This window comes from Dermacentor variabilis, chromosome 6, assembly GCF_050947875.1.
Source record: "Dermacentor variabilis isolate Ectoservices chromosome 6, ASM5094787v1, whole genome shotgun sequence".
Lineage (NCBI taxonomy): Eukaryota > Metazoa > Arthropoda > Arachnida > Ixodida > Ixodidae > Dermacentor > Dermacentor variabilis.
The window spans coordinates 49,672,949-49,689,156 of NC_134573.1; the positions used below are offsets into that span (position 1 = coordinate 49,672,949).

The following is a 16,208-nucleotide window of genomic DNA, read 5'->3' on the forward strand; positions in this document are numbered from 1 at the left end:
AGGGCTAACACCTATACCCCCGTTAGTCTATCTTGGGCTAGAATGTATGCTATCGCGATAGCGGTTGCGTTTTGCGTGCCGTTACCAAGATGACTGATTGCGCTTGGCGGTTAGTTGTTAGAAAGTGCTTTATATTAAGGCGAAAAACCTGTGTGTGGCGAAAATTGAGTGTGTGTGTGATTTTTATTTTATCATTAGAAAAAGAGACACCGCTGAAATGGCCATACATGCTTCCTAGATTGCCTTAAGCTTTTCACTTGCAAAAAAATAATACAAAATTACTTTTCCGGATTAGATTCACCAGTGCTGGATGGAGATTCCGTAGGATTGTCATAAATATCGCTGATGATGATTTCTAAGCTTCTCTAAATTGTTCCAATTTACGCTTTTTCTGCATTTTTTTTTTCATTGTAGGACTGTGACTATATAAATAGGTGGCGTAGTTGCACACTTCTTTTCTTAGTTTGCGAGATACCTTCTGAAGGTTTGTCACAATTTTCTGCATCATTGCCTTAGCTAACATAGCTCCACCCCTCCCCCCACCCTAAAAAATCTGATTTTGGGTCACACAGAGGCCGATAATCAAAAAGAAAAGTTCGGCAAGTTCGGCTCTTGGTGACACAACTGTAGCTTCCCGTGGTCCAATGTTGCTACTGGTGAACATTTACCGAGTGAAATTTGGCGGGGCCCAATGCATTAATTTTGGAGTGATAGGCCTTCTAATTACTAAAATCTTCAAGTCGTTAAAACATTGTTTTGCACCCTTTAGTGAAATAACAAATTTTTCCAGCAATCCATGCTAAGTTTCACAAAACGAAGGTTTTTTTAACTCTTAACAGAAACTGCCCCCTCCCCCCGATATAAGAATTTTCCTAAATACTAGAAATAATTGGGACTCCCTTAGTATGTCCTTTTCTGAACACACCCGAGGTTAGCGACAAGAACGAGATTGTCGTTGAGGATAAAGGCGTCGCAGATAGCAACAACCACTACATTGGCATGAAGATGACGATGAACAACATGAATAGAATAGAGTAACGAATTCGACTACCGACGAGAGCAGAGATGATTACTGCACAAGGACAAATGAGGCGGCGGTACGACGGCTTTGACCTGGTTCGCACAACCGTGACCCTACGGAAAAGCTATGGAGCAATAATCACAGTCGGCGACAGCACCGGCCGGCGTGTGCCATCCTGCAGTATTCAATAAATTAGCCATCTTCCTGCTAAATGAAGCTGTGGTGTGTGGTATGTAGTCATCATTATCCTTCCTCACACCTTTATGCGCCCGTTCCCCCTTCTCTTGTGCAGAGTAGCAGGCTAGAGTTAGTTCAGGCTAACCTCTCTTCCTCCTTTCAAATAAATTCTCTGTCTCTCTTTCTTACATTTATGCAAATAATAAGAAAGCGGATATGAAGAACACGACAATGCATCATATTAAACAATAAATAGTTATGTACATGAAGTGGGGCTTTATGTTTAATTAAATCAAGGAAATGAAAACAAATTTTGGCCAGGACAACTATCAAGCGTTGAGCCAGCACACAGCCGCACGCGTAAATGATGCGATAGCTCTCAGTAGTTTTTCAGACCAATGAAAGCTATCACATCACTCAGCACAGCGCTGAACAAATTCCTCAATATTGTAAATGTGTTTATGAGCCACCAGCGGTGGGGCGGACCGTCAGCGCACGGCACGGACTCTCAGCATGGGCAGCATTTCCCAAGAACAGCGCTGGAGAGGTTGACCCACTAGAAAGCGCGGGAGAGGATCGCCCTCTGTGGTGTTCCTGTTCTTCGCCACAATATAAAGTTTCTGACGTCTTGGCCGTTCGCTGCCAGTTAGGCGAGAAAATCACCAGGAGCTGTATGTCAGCGAGCCTCTTTAGAAGCATCCTTCACGGAAACGTTTTCTTCCCTGACGTAGATGGTACATAAGGATGAACAGCTTGACGAACAAAGTACATTAGCGGTTGGGAATTACGAAGCAATGGCCACGTGGCGAAGATCTTGCTGCAGGGAAATTCCAAGGAGCATATTCATAATGATAATTGTCAAGGCAGACGCGAACACGGGTGTTCTCGTGCTGAACTTATTACACTCTCTTTATATTCCATTTCTCTTATTAGCCCTAAAAGATTCCTAAAAACATTTATGGGCCACGCCCATTTCGTCTGTGTGTCACTGGACGTTACCAAATCTGCGAAAACTCCCCATCTGATGTGAAATATACACCCAGATTACGCATAATTAGTCCAAACAAAGAAAAAAACGTTATTTCCGGCTCTACGAGTTATTTGCTTTTGCCATCCGCCATTGTGCAAACTTTTTTTCAGGCTGCGCCCACCTCATCTATCAGTCACAGGATGATCTGTTCGGCATTATTATGCCGACCAAAACTGCCGTTTTTCTTTCTTAAATAGGCGCTAACTGCCCCGTTTCGAAAGGAATTGAAGATGGCTGCCCGCTGATCACTACGCCATCGACTAATTAGAGCGGCTCGCAAGAATGAATTTCATTGCGCATAATAAAGATGTTTGGGGTGGATGGATACCACTGACAAGCCTTTTTGGCACGTATAAGATATCGCTGCCACATTGGCTTAGCTTAGTGACTATTATATCGTAAATTTTAACTTGCCAATGCACTCGCCACATACTTTCAACTCGCCGCACCTAAGCACTCGTAAGTGCCCCTGCTTACTTATTCTACATTTTTTTTCGGATGTATGGTCTGCATAATAAGTATGACAGCCATGGGTGTACCTGGGGCATCTCCATTGTGAACATTGCGAGTGCTAAGCATCTATTGTATCTCTTTTAAATGGAAATCATTCATCACGATTCCTTTTCGTTATCTTCACCACATCCGCTCAATCACGCGTTATCCGGCTAATGAGTTTGATCGATCAGGGAAGAAAGTGCTAGATAATATCATTCTCATTACAAGTGTGCATTGACTTTTCCAGCATTTTAATGCTGCAAAATAACACCACTATATATGTATTTGCACACAAACAGGCATCAGCGATAGCAATGTAGGATTTCGTCATATTAGTATACTTAGAAATGACTTTGCGGCTGGGGTAGTAGAAAGTGCTATACACGACCAGCACGACCTCTGTGTATGCTGCATTTAGAGCAGGACAGGATTTGTAAAATGGAAAGTCTAGCAGTGCTATTCGTGGAAGGTGTTGAAAGTGTTACGGGTTGCAAGCTGGCACTACGGAAAGGTAATTGCATTTTTACCAAACGTCATTGTTTGATTTGCCTCCGGTAGCGAGGATAGCTAAGATCGTTGTTGAAAATTATTTACACCGAAAAAGTGCACGGGAAACTTATCACTGTAGGTAACAAGTGTCCTGTAAGAGAGATATACCTTACAAACAACGCTCTGTATTCACAGAAATGCCTTACGCTAAAATTGTTCATTAGAGAAAAATAGTAACAGTACTGGACATTTTATTAGAGAAGCGACCGGCCCTTACGAATGAAAACCTTTGCCAATATGGCGCTACCAGTGACGGGCACTACGCGTAATGCAGTTAAGCCTTCAACGAAAGACTCATTAAAATAAAGTGAACGGAGCTGGAAAAGTACACAGAGTTTCAAAAGTGAAAGCAGACACAGATGTTTGCAACATATTAGACACATCTAGTTTGGTGTGGGGTCGCAGGAAAGAGCTGTGGCAGCGAAACAAGGAAGAGTGTGAGTGGCCCATAATAAAATATTTCTCGTTCCTGCGTGAAATCACGCCCAAGCCATTAGATTTTGGTTGGTGTTTCACTTCATAGAACCTTTCGGCTTGCTGATCATCATGACTGGATGTAGGCGCGTAGACCAGTGGGACCTTGAATTTGTACCTATTATTAAGTTTCACCGCAAGACCTGCCACCCCCTTAGTAATGCTGTAGAATTCCTGTATCTCACCAGCTATATCCTTATTATTCAGAAATCCGACTTCTAGTTCTCGTCTCTCCGCTAAACCCCGGTAGCACAGGACATGCACGCTTTTTACCACTGTATGTGCTTCATTTTTCCTCCTCACCTCACTGAGGCCTATTATATCCCATTTAATGCTCGCTAATTCCTCCGACAGCACTGCTAGACTCGCCTCATTAGATAACGTTCTAGCGTTAAACGTTGCCAGGTTCAGGTTCCAATAGCGGCCTGTTCGGACCCAGGTATTCTTAGCACCCCGTGCTGCGTCACAAGTCTGACCGCCACTGTGATCAGTTGTTTCGCAGCTGCTGGGGACTGAGGGCCGGGGGTTGATTGTTGCATTCATATAGGAGGTAGTGGCCAAGTACTGCATCATGGTGGCTAATGCTGTTCTCGTGAGGGAGTGTGTTACCGGTTCTGCTCACCGGGATTATGCCACACTCCCGGCCTAGTTTGGCAATTTTATCAACACGCAGATTTTTTTTTTCCTGTGGAAAATCCCGCCGTACCGGGATTTGAACCACGGTCATTTTGCACGTGAAGCGGATGCTCTACCTCCACGCCATCGCTGGATCTCTGCACATGAAGTCGTGGAATTGGCGATGAGTAAAGTCGAAACAAAAGACACTATACTGATGGGCGACTTCACTGCCAGGGTAGGCAATAAGCAGGCTGGAGACAAGTCAGTGGGGGAATATGGGATACGTTATAGGAATAGCAGGGGAGAGTTATTAGTGGAGTTTGTAGAAGGAAATATTTGTCGGATAATGAATACCTTTTTCCGCAAGCGGGACAAACGGAAGTGGACGTGGAGGAGCCCGAATGGCGAGAATAGAAATGAAATAGACTTCATACTCTACGCTAACCATGGAATCACACAAGCTGTGGACGTGCTCGGCAAGGTGCGCTGCAGTGACCATAGGATGTTAAGAACTCGAATTAGCCTAGACATGAGGACAGAACGGAAGAAACTGGTACATAAGAAGCCGATCAATGAGTTAGCGATAAGAGGGAAAGAAAGAGGAATTCCGGATCAAACCACAGAACAGGCATTCGGCTTTAACTATGGAAGAGGACGTTAGTGTTGAAGCAATGAATGACAATCTTATGGCCATCATTAATGTGTGTGCAATAGAAGCCGGTGGTAACTCCGTTAGACAGGATACCAGTAAGCTATCGCAGGAGACGAAAGATCTTATCAAGAAACGCCATGGTATTAAAGCTTCTAACCCTACAGCTAGAATGGAAGTGGCAGAACTTTCGAACGTAATCAACTAGCGTAAGACACCTGACGTAAGGAACTATAATATGGACAGAATTGGACATGCTCTCAGGAACGCAAGAAGCCTAAAAGCAGTCAAGAAGAAACTAAGAATTGGCAAGAATCAGATGTATGCATTAAGAGACAATGCCAGCAATATTATTACTAATATGGATGAGATAGTTCAAGTGGCTGAGGAGTTCTATAGAGATTTATCCAGTACCAGTGGCACACACGACGAGAATGGAAGAGAATAGCCTAGAGGAATTAGACATCCCACAAGTAACGCCGTAAGAAGTTAAGATAGCATTGGAAGCTATGCAACGGGGGAAGGCAGGCGGGGAGAATGAGGTAACAGCAGATTTTTTGAAGGATGATTGGCAGGTTGTTCCAGAAAAACTGGCCACCCTGTACACGCAATGACTCATGACCTCGAGCGTACTGGAATCTTGGAAGAACGTCAACTCAATCTTAATCCATAAGGAAGGGGATGCCAAAGACTTGAAAAATATACACCGATCAGCTTAGTATCCGTTGTCTACAAAGTATGTACTAAGGTAATCGCAAATAGAATCAGGAACAACTTGGACTTCTGCGAACTAAAGTACCAGGCAGGATTTCGTAAAGGCTACTGAGCAATAGACCTTATTCACACTATCAATCAGGTGGTAGAGAAATATGCGGAATATAACCAACTCTTATATGTAGCTTTCATTGATTACGAGATAGCGTTTGGTTCAGTCGAAACCTAAGCAGCCATGCAGGCATTACGAAATGAGGGCGTAGACGAGCCGCATATAAATATACTGAAAGATATCCATAGCCGCTCCACAGCCACCGTAGTCTTCCATACCAAAAGCAACAAAATTCCAATAAAGAAGGGCGTCAGGCAGGCACATACAATCTCTCTAATACTATTCACAGCGCGTTTACAGGAGGTATTAAGATAGCTGGATTGGTATGAATTGGGGATAAGAGTTAATGGAGAATAGCTTAGTAACTTGCGAATCGCTGATGAATTTCCCTTGCTTGGTAACTTCAGGGACCAATAGCAATGCTTGCTCACTGACCTGGACAGGCCAAGCAGAAGGGTGGGTCTAAAAATTAATCTGCAGAAAACTAATGTAATGTTTACCAGTCTCCGAAGGTAACAAAAGCTTACGATAGGTAGCGAAGCGCTGGAAGTGGTAAGGTAATACATCTACTTAGGGCAGGTAGTGAGCGCCGATCCGGATCATGAGACTTAAATAATCAGAAGAACAAGAATGGGCTGGGATGCGTTTCGCACGCATTATAAGATCATGAACAGCAGGTTGCCATTATCTCTCAAGAGAAAAGTGTATAACAGCTGTGTCTTACCAGTACTCAGCTACGGGGCAGAAACTTGGAGGCTAACGAAAAGGGTTCTTTTTAAATTGAAGACAACGCAGCGAGCTATGGAAAGAAGAATGATGGGTGTAACGTTAAGGGGATAAGAAGAGAGCAGATTGGGAGCGGGAACAAACGCGAGTTAATGACACCTTAGTTGAAATTGAGAAAAAGAAATCGGCATGGGCAGGACATATAATAAGGAGGGAAGATAACCGATGGTCATTAAGGGTTACGGACTGAATTCCAACGCAAGGGAAGCGTAGCAGGAGCAGGCCGAAAGTTAGGTGGACGGATGAGATCAAAAAGTTTGCACGGACAACATGGTCACAATAAGCACATGACCGTGGTAGTTGCAGAAGTATGGGAGAGGTCTTTTCCTTGCAGTGGGCATAGCCAGGCTGCTGATGATGATGATGATGTGTGCTTCCACTGTAGATATCGTACCGCGCGATTCACGAGAAACCCTATACTGCGCGTCCCGTTGATGGCAAAGCACAGTGTTTGGATCCGACTGCTGGTACGATCTGTTGGGAACTCGGCGCTGACGCCCGTGGTTGTACCTGGGTCGCAAGCCCCAAGGGTAGCGTTGGCCTGGCGGCCTGGGGTACAACTCGAAGCATCCGAAGGTCCCGGCAAAGCATGAGTCGACTGGTAACAACGAAACAACTTGTTTATTTTAACATCGCAAAGAGTTGGCGGTCAGGTTGACCGAAGTAGAGAGACGGGAGAGCACTTCACTCAACTGAAGAAATCGGAGCCCTCCTTTTTGGCGTCCGGGGGCAGCTGTTTTTATACTCTCGCAGTTGAGGGCAAGAAGGAACCCCTCAAAAGACGAGCACGTGAATGTACAATGGGCTAATGGTGACGCACACTGTCGTGGCGCTGCGCACGATCTCGTAGCACCCTGTCGTGGCGCTGCGCACGATCTCGTAGCACCCCGTCGTGGCGCTGCGCACGATCTCGTAGCACCCCGTCGTGGCGCTGCCGGTCGGACACAATGACTGTAACGAGAAGATGGTCCCTGCTTTGGCATCGCCTGTTTCGGGCACAATGACTGGAACGAGATCCCTGCTTTGGCATCGCCTGTTTCGGGCCCAATAACTGGAATGAGATCCCTGCTTTGGCATCGCCTGTTTCGGGCACAATGACTGGAACGAGATCCCTAGGCGGTCGCATCGCCGCAGACGCGCCTGGAAACACCTGGCGATGAGTGTTGCGGCGACGACGATCGGGCCAAAATGTCTGCCGCCCCGCCGCAGTCGCGCCGGCAAAACCACGTGTCGCAGGCGAAACGCAACAGACCGCCCCGCCGGGGGAAGGAGATCCCGATGGACAGGGGACTGCATCCGCTGTCCGGAGGGATGTCGCTCGATGATGCTCATAACCGAAGTCGGGCGTCCCTTGACGTTTCTTGAGCGCAGCGCACAGAGAAGGCCTCGTTCTCTCGTTCAGGTTCGCACGGGACACTGCAAAGTGACTTCGGGAGAGTTCACATTTTTGTTCTCGTTCCCGGCAAGCGTTAGAACTACGCTGAAAACTCAACCGCTCAGTCAGCAAGCACGGCACAACCCTCACTAAGCCCTGCCAGGCTCTTTCCCCTTTTTATACCACTGCCTAGTTCCTTACAGTAGTCTAGCATCACTCAGAACGCGTCCACAAATTGAAAAATTGCACTAGAAAGCATATCATCACTTTGAAACACTAAACAAAAGCAATATGTTAAAAAAAAAATCCTGCCTCAGGAAGAAAACATCAGTAACAAACAATTTTGAGGCTGATTCCTACGTTAGGGGCTTCGACTTAAGCCATCGGCGTTACCGTTGAGACTCCCCTTTTTGTAACGCACCTCAAAGGAATATTGTTGTAAAGCGAGGCTCCAGCGCAGGAGGCGGCCATTTTTGGGAGAGATGGTCTGCAGCCATTGGAGAGGGCAGTGATCCGTCTCAATGATAAACCTCGAGCCGGCTAGATAGCATGACAATTTCTGAACGGCCCACACGAGACACGCACACTCTTTCTCGGTGGCGCTATACGCCTGCTCACGACTGGTCAGCTTACGACTAGCATACAGGACGGGGTGTTCTACTTCTCCATTTTCCCGTTGGCACAGTACAACGCCCATGCCTCGCTCACTAGCATCGCACTGAACAATGAACCCTTTTGTATAGTCTGGCGATCGTAGCACAGGCTGGCTTGTTAGGGCACTCTTTAGGGCGCTAAAAGCTCTTTCCTTGGTCTCGTCCCAGACGACTGTTTGAGGCTCTGTTTTTCTTAGAGCATCCGTCAGGGGAGCCGCGATATCAGAGTACCTAGGGATGTACCTCTGATAGTAGCCGGCGACACCCAAGAACGACCGAATATCGGTCTTGGTGCGCGGTTGCGGAAAGTCTCGCACAGCGGCCACTTTTATTTCAGAGGGGCGGCGACGACCCTGACCAATCACGTGACCGAGGTAGACAACCTCGGCCTGTGCTATCTGGCACTTAGGAGCCTTGACTGTCAAGCCCGCTTCGCGCAGGCGGGTTAGCACTGCCCGCAAGTGTGCCATATGCTCAGACCAGGATGCGGAGAATATCGCTACGTCGTCTAGATACGGTAAAGCGAATTCTTGCTGTCCCCGCAACACTTTATCCATGAGACTTGAAAAACAGTATGGCGCGTTCTTCAAACCAAAACTCAACACTTTAGGACGGAATGTTCCCATTGGTGAAATGAACGCCGCATACCTACTAGCCTCTTCTGTAAGTGGAACCTGCCAATAACCCCTGACAAGATCTAGGGTGGAAATAAACTGAGCGCTACTAACTTTCTCAAGGCGCTCCTCGATGTTAGGGATCGGATAAATTTGATCCTTAGTGATGGAATTAAGCCTGCGGTAGTCGACGCAAGGACGAGGTTCCTTGCCCGGTACCTCAACTAAAATCAAAGGGGAGGTATAATCACTCTCACCTGCCTCAATAACACCGAGCTGTAGCATTTTCTTTACCTCAGCCTCCATAATATCGCTCTGGCGGGGTGACACCCGATACGCCTTGGATCGTACTGGCTCTGTGGAGGTAAGTTCTATATCATGAGTAAGTACAGAAGTCCTACCAGGCCTCTCAGAGAACAGACCTTGAAACTCTTGTAATAGCTGGTGTAGTTCGGTTTTCTGCTCAGGCGACAGCGGTGCTTTACTGATAAGGTCACTAATGACTTGACCGGTGTCTTCCCTGTTCGTCACTGAGCCTAGTCCCGGAAGCTCGACCGGAAGCTCTTCAGGAACGTTTACCATCATGCACACCACTGCTTCCCTTTGTCTATAAGGTTTGAGCAGATTACAGTGGTAAACTTGCTGTGCTTTCCGCTTTCCTGGCAGACTTACCACGTAGTTAACGTCCGACAGTTTCTGAACAATTCGTGCTGGGCCCTCCCACTGCACGTCTAGTTTGTTGTTTAGCGATGTGCGCAATATCATGACCTCATCGCCAACCTCAAAACGACGGGCCCTGGCTGTCCGATCATAATAAACCTTGGCCCTCTGCTGGGCCTTTGTCATTGCTTCACCTGACAACTCCTGTGCCCTTCTTAAGCGTTCGAGGAGCTTAAGCACGTACTCCACCACGACTGGGTCGTCGCCCCTACCTTCCCACGATTCTCGAAGCATGCGAAGCGGAGATCGAAGCGAGCGACCGTACACCAGTTCAGCTGGCGAAAACCCCGTAGCCGCATGCGGCGCGGTCCTTAAAGCAAACATCACCCCAGGCAGACACAGCTCCCAGTCAGTTTGATGTTCAAAACACAAGGCTCTCAACACGCGCTTCATGACGGAGTGGAGCTTCTCAACGGAATTCGACTGTGGGTGGTACACTGAGCTGTGTAACAGCTTTACCCCACACCTTTCGAGAAAAGTTGTCGTCAAAGCGCTAGTAAACACTGTGCCCTGATCTGATTGGATTTCCGCAGGGAAACCAACTCGCGCAAATATGGACAGTAGTGCATTAACTATCTCAACTGAGCTGAGTTCTTTAAGCGGCACTGCTTCAGGGAACTTTGTCGCTGGGCAGATCACAGTCAAAATGTGTCTGTACCCCGTGGCTGTTACCGGCAGAGGTCCCACAGTATCAATAACGAGCCGTCTAAAAGGCTCCGTAATGATAGGTACCAATTTCAACGGCGCCCTTGATTTGTCCCCTGGTTTGCCCACCCGCTGACAAGTGTCACATGTCCTCACGAAATGGTCTGCGTCCCGAAAACACCCTGGCCAATAGTACTCTTGCAAGAGACGGTCCTTAGTTTTCTTAACTCCTAGGTGTCCGGACCACGAACCCCCATGTGACAAGCGCAACAGATCCTGACGATAGCATTGAGGCACGACCAGCTGATCGAACTCCACTCCTCTTCGGTCTAGATACTTCCGGTACAGGACTCCACCTCTTTCCACAAAACGCGCAGTTTTCCTGGCGATACCTTCTTTGACATTGCAGCGCACGTTTTCCAGGCTGCCATCCTTTTTTTGCTCGGCTATCAAAGCCGACCGGCTGACTTTTAGCAACCTATCAAGTCCGTCTGACGTAGGCGCGATGAGCAAATCAGTAGATAGCTCTTCTAACTTTCCCGAATCGGGATTTTCCTCTCCAGTATTTGGCGCCTTCAACGCTACAGACTCAATTTTATTCAGTTCGGGCGTGCTCTGAATATCAGCTTGCTGCGCCTCTGACCCTTTTTCGTTGGTTGATAACGTCGGCCCCGCAACTACCGCCTTTGCAGCGAGCTCCCGAACCTTCGATCTGGTTAAGGCCTGAACACTAGCTTCACCAAACAAAAGCCCCTTCTCGCGCAGGAGGTGATCGGACCTGTTTGAAAATAGGTACGGGTACTGGGGTGGCAGCATAGATGACACTGCCGCCTCTGTCTCAAGCGCTCCGAAAGGTCCTTCAATAAGCACTTTTGCTACCGGCAGACACACGCTATGAGCTTCCACGGCTTGCTTGATCCATGCGCACTCGCCCGTGAACATATGGGGTTCTACGTAAGACGGGTGAACTACATCCATCGTAGCTGCGGAATCGCGAAGCACTCGGCACTCTTTCCCGTTCACGAGGAGGTCTCGCATGTAAGGCTCGAGAAGCTTCATGTTCTCGTCAGTGCTGCCTAATGAAAAAAACACAACTTTTGGTGTTGTTTCCGGACACTGCGCCGAAAAGTGACCCGGCTTCTGGCACGTATAACAAACGCCCGCTCGCCTCATCTCGAACCGCTTTCTGCGTTCGGCTTCGGCTGCCGCCGTCTCCTTAGGTTCGGTCGCACTGCTTCCACTCGCATCCGCACTACGCGTGTTCCCCTTTGCTCTCATGGGTGTGAACTTCGGCCTCTCAAACTTCGAGCCAAATTCACCCTTTTGACCGTCCTTAGCTCCGCGAGCTCGACGCGTCACAAACTCCTCGGCTAGCTCAGCGGCTCTAGCCACCGTACTCACGTCTGGCCTATCCAAGACCCAGTATCGCACGTTCTCCGGTAACCGACTATAAAACTGTTCTAGCCCGAAACACTGCAGAACTTTATCGTGGTCACCAAACGCTTTCTCTTCTTTGAGCCACTCCTGCATGTTCGACATAAGCCTATACGCAAACTCTGTATATGACTCACTTCTGCCTTTCTCATTTTCCCGAAACTTCCGACGGAACGCCTCCGCAGACAGCCGGTACTTTTTTAGCAGACTCGATTTTACTTTGTCGAAATCCTCTGCTTCCTCTCTATCCAAGCGAGCGACTACGTCGGCCGCCTCGCCGGGTAACAAAGTGAGCAAGCGCTGTGGCCACGTTTCCCGAGAGAACCCCTGCTTCTCGCACGTTCGCTCAAAGTTAACCAGGAACAAACCAATGTCCTCTCCAAGCTTAAACGGCCGCATCAGGTCAGTCATTTTGAACAATACTCGTTCTCCTGCACCGTGTGCCTGACTTCCATTACGAGCGCGTTCCATCTCTATCTCGAGACGCTTCATTTCCAAAGCGTGTTGACGGTCACGCTCTTCTTTTTTCTCTTGTTGCTCTCGCTCTTTCTGTTCTTTACGTTCGCGCTCTTCTTTTTCTTTTTGCTCTTTAAGTTCGCGCTCCTGTCTTTTTGCAGTCTCTCTCTCTTCAATGGTCTCAAGGCATTCCGACAGCTCGTCATCCTCAGCCTCTAACTCAAGAATAGCCTTTAGCAGTTCTGGTTTTCTGAGTTTGTCCGAGACATCCAGACCCAACTCTCTTGCAAGCTCCAACAATTTCGGTTTGCGCAACGACTTCAAATCCATGGCTGCTCTGAATGCTGCTTTCTCTACTGCTTACTATTGTCTTGCCGCAACTAACCCGGCAGCAACGACAACCACAATTACCAGCTCTGTTTCTGACACTAACAAAAAGCCTGGCAAAGCTCAGTAGAAGAAAGTCCCGCACTCACCAAACCTCGCAGGCAGGAATTCCGCGCAGTCGTTCCGCTGCAGGCAACCAGTCGTCACACAGGGCTCGTTGCACTGCTCCCGGATCGTCGTTGAGCTGCTCAGCATACAGTCAACTGCATCTCTTCGCTGCTGGCCTCCGTTGTCGCGATCTCGCCGCTGGCAGACCGTTGTTTGAAGTCGTAGGCGATCTCACCGCTGCCAACCAGATGTTTTGATCGCGACGCTGGAGCGATCGGATGGGAACTCGGCGCTGACGCCCGTGGTTGTACCTGGGTCGCAAGCCCCAAGGGTAGCGTTGGCCTGGCGGCCTGGGGTACAACTCGAAGCATCCGAAGGTCCCGGCAAAGCATGAGTCGACTGGTAACAACGAAACAACTTGTTTATTTTAACATCGCAAAGAGTTGGCGGTCAGGTTGACCGAAGTAGAGAGACGGGAGAGCACTTCACTCAACTGAAGAAATCGGAGCCCTCCTTTTTGGCGTCCGGGGGCAGCTGTTTTTATACTCTCGCAGTTGAGGGCAAGAAGGAACCCCTCAAAAGACGAGCACGTGAATGTACAATGGGCTAATGGTGACGCACACTGTCGTGGCGCTGCGCACGATCTCGTAGCACCCTGTCGTGGCGCTGCGCACGATCTCGTAGCACCCCGTCGTGGCGCTGCGCACGATCTCGTAGCACCCCGTCGTGGCGCTGCCGGTCGGACACAATGACTGTAACGAGAAGATGGTCCCTGCTTTGGCATCGCCTGTTTCGGGCACAATGACTGGAACGAGATCCCTGCTTTGGCATCGCCTGTTTCGGGCCCAATAACTGGAATGAGATCCCTGCTTTGGCATCGCCTGTTTCGGGCACAATGACTGGAACGAGATCCCTAGGCGGTCGCATCGCCGCAGACGCGCCTGGAAACACCTGGCGATGAGTGTTGCGGCGACGACGATCGGGCCAAAATGTCTGCCGCCCCGCCGCAGTCGCGCCGGCAAAACCACGTGTCGCAGGCGAAACGCAACAACAGCCACAGAGGCCTTTCGCATCATCTTACCACTGTCAACAGGAATGATGTTTACCTAGTCGAAGTTTTTTTAGGGGAGAGTGAGAGAGAAAGAGACAGAAAGGACTTTATTTGCACCCGGCAGAGAGTATGGGTAATCGGGGTGAGACGCAGTTCCCCCTCTCACCGTCTACTTCACCCCGAGATGTTGGACGGAATTAGTTGGCTTCATGCGGCAGCCCGGGCTTGACCGATGATTTGTTTTTGGGCTTGTTCTTCCTTGCTACGGAGGGACTATTCCCATGACACCTTGTTCCCATGTAGACCGTTTAGAGCTGGGCAAGCCCAGAGCATGTGATTTCAGGTCGCTATGCCTTCACAGTTTTTGCATTTTGAAGAGTGCACTTCAGGATGCCATTTGTGTAGGATATACGGGTTCGGGAAGGTACTGGTCTGTAGTGTTCGCCAGATTATTTTTTCCTTCTTTGTGAGAGATCTACGGGGGGGGGGGGGGAGGGTTCTCCTTCGCATTCCATAGTGTTCTAGAATTTCTCTGTATGTGGTTAAGTCTCACTTTTTGGACAGGGACTAGTCTGCCTGCGCTTGGGCCCGGTGTGTGAGTCCTCGGGCGACCTCGTTGCCGATCTCGTTCCCTGTGAGTCCACTATGGGCGGGCGCCCATATTATTCTAATTATGTCGTTTGGTACATTCTCCTTGCCTGCCCTCAGAATTTTGCCCACCTCTTTGGACACCTCGCCGCTGTCATAAGCTTTGATTGCAGTTTTAGAATCGGTGATAATTACTCTGGTTGGTGGGTTTGTGAGTGCCAGGGCGATCGCCGCCATCTCTGCATCCTCTGGGGAAGAGTGTCTCACGCTACAGCGCGAGATTAGCTCGCCTTTGTCACTCACTACTACTGCCACGTAGTGCCCTTCTGGGTGCTCTGCCGCATCCTTGTACACTACCCCTTGTTTTTCGGGGAGACATTGGACTCTGTGTAGCCTGCGTTCCTCGTTGTATATTGGGTGCATGTTTCTTGGGATGGGGGGTATTCTTAACCTGCTGGTAATTTCTTTGGAGATGGCAGTTATCCCCTCTCGCGATTCTGGGCTCTGGTAGCCTAGTTTCCTAAGGATGGATCTGCCGATTTTGCTGCCAGTTAGTCTGACATATTGTGCCGTGAGTTTCACCTCGCACATTTCCTCTGGGGTGTTTGACACGCCTAGGTGAAGAATCGTCTCGGTTGATGTGCACGGTGGTAAACCTAGGGCGGTTTTGACACCTTTCCTGATGAGGATGTCTACCTTGTCTCTCTCTGCTTTGGTTGTCTTTAAGTACGGGATAGCGTAGGTGATTCCGCTAATGATGAAAGAATCGACAAGCCTAAGTAGGTTCGCCTCCTTCGACCCCGCATTTCTTATTTCTAGCCTCTTGAGAACCCTGCAAGCTTGGTTGGTCGTGGCTTCTAGTCTATTTATCGTTTCACTGTTTGTCCCATTTTCTTGTGTCCACATACCCAGTATCCTGATCTTGTCCACCCTTGGGACCAGGGTGTTGTTGACCAGGAGCTGGATATTGACCTGCTGCTTGCTCATGATTAGCATCTCCGATTTTTCCAAGGAGGATTTTAGCCCTATGGGTCTCAGATAGCTTTCCGTCTCCCAGATTGCCCTTTGTAGGGTGTCTTCTATTCGGCCATCGCTCCCGCCTCTGTCGACCCAAAGGGTGAGGTCGTCAGCGTAGAGAGTGTGGCAAAGGCCCTCTAGCATTCTGAGTCTTTCTGGCAGACCGATCATTGCAATGTTAAAAAGGGTAGGGGATAGTACCGATCCCTGCGGTATTCTCTTGTTGCCTAGCTTAATGTTTTCTCTTATTGTGCCTCCAATTTCTATGTTCACCGTTCGGTCCGTGAGGAGCCTTTTGATATAGTTGTATAGCTTGCTTCATACATTTAGGCGATTGAGGTGTGACAGGAGCGCTTGGTGTTTGACGTTGTCAAACGCTTTGCTGACGGCCAGTCCCACTATGACTCTCAGGTCACTAGTCTTCCTTTCCAGTACTTGTTCTTTGAGTTGTAGCATGACGCCATTTGTGGATAGTTGATGCCTGAATCCAACCATGCTGTCTGGGTAGAGTTCCTTACTTTCCAAGTATCCGTTAAGCCTGTTCTGTATGACGTGCTCCATGAGCTTGCCTACACCGGAGGTTAACGATATTGGC

The 16,208-nt window shown here is 48.7% G+C and overlaps 1 protein-coding gene across 1 annotated transcript in view; it reads right to left on the minus strand.

The window, feature by feature from the left end:
• Nucleotides 1-15,592, minus strand: part of LOC142586120 (sphingomyelin phosphodiesterase 1-like) — a 106,951-nt gene extending 91,359 nt beyond the window's left edge. The window contains exons 1-2 of the mRNA XM_075697374.1: nucleotides 15,505-15,592; nucleotides 14,696-14,844 (exon numbers count right to left, since the gene is read on the minus strand). Of these exons, the coding sequence (XP_075553489.1) occupies nucleotides 14,696-14,844; nucleotides 15,505-15,592 (237 nt within the window). The remainder of the gene's footprint in view (nucleotides 1-14,695; nucleotides 14,845-15,504) is intronic.
• Nucleotides 15,593-16,208: the final 616 nt, after the last annotated feature.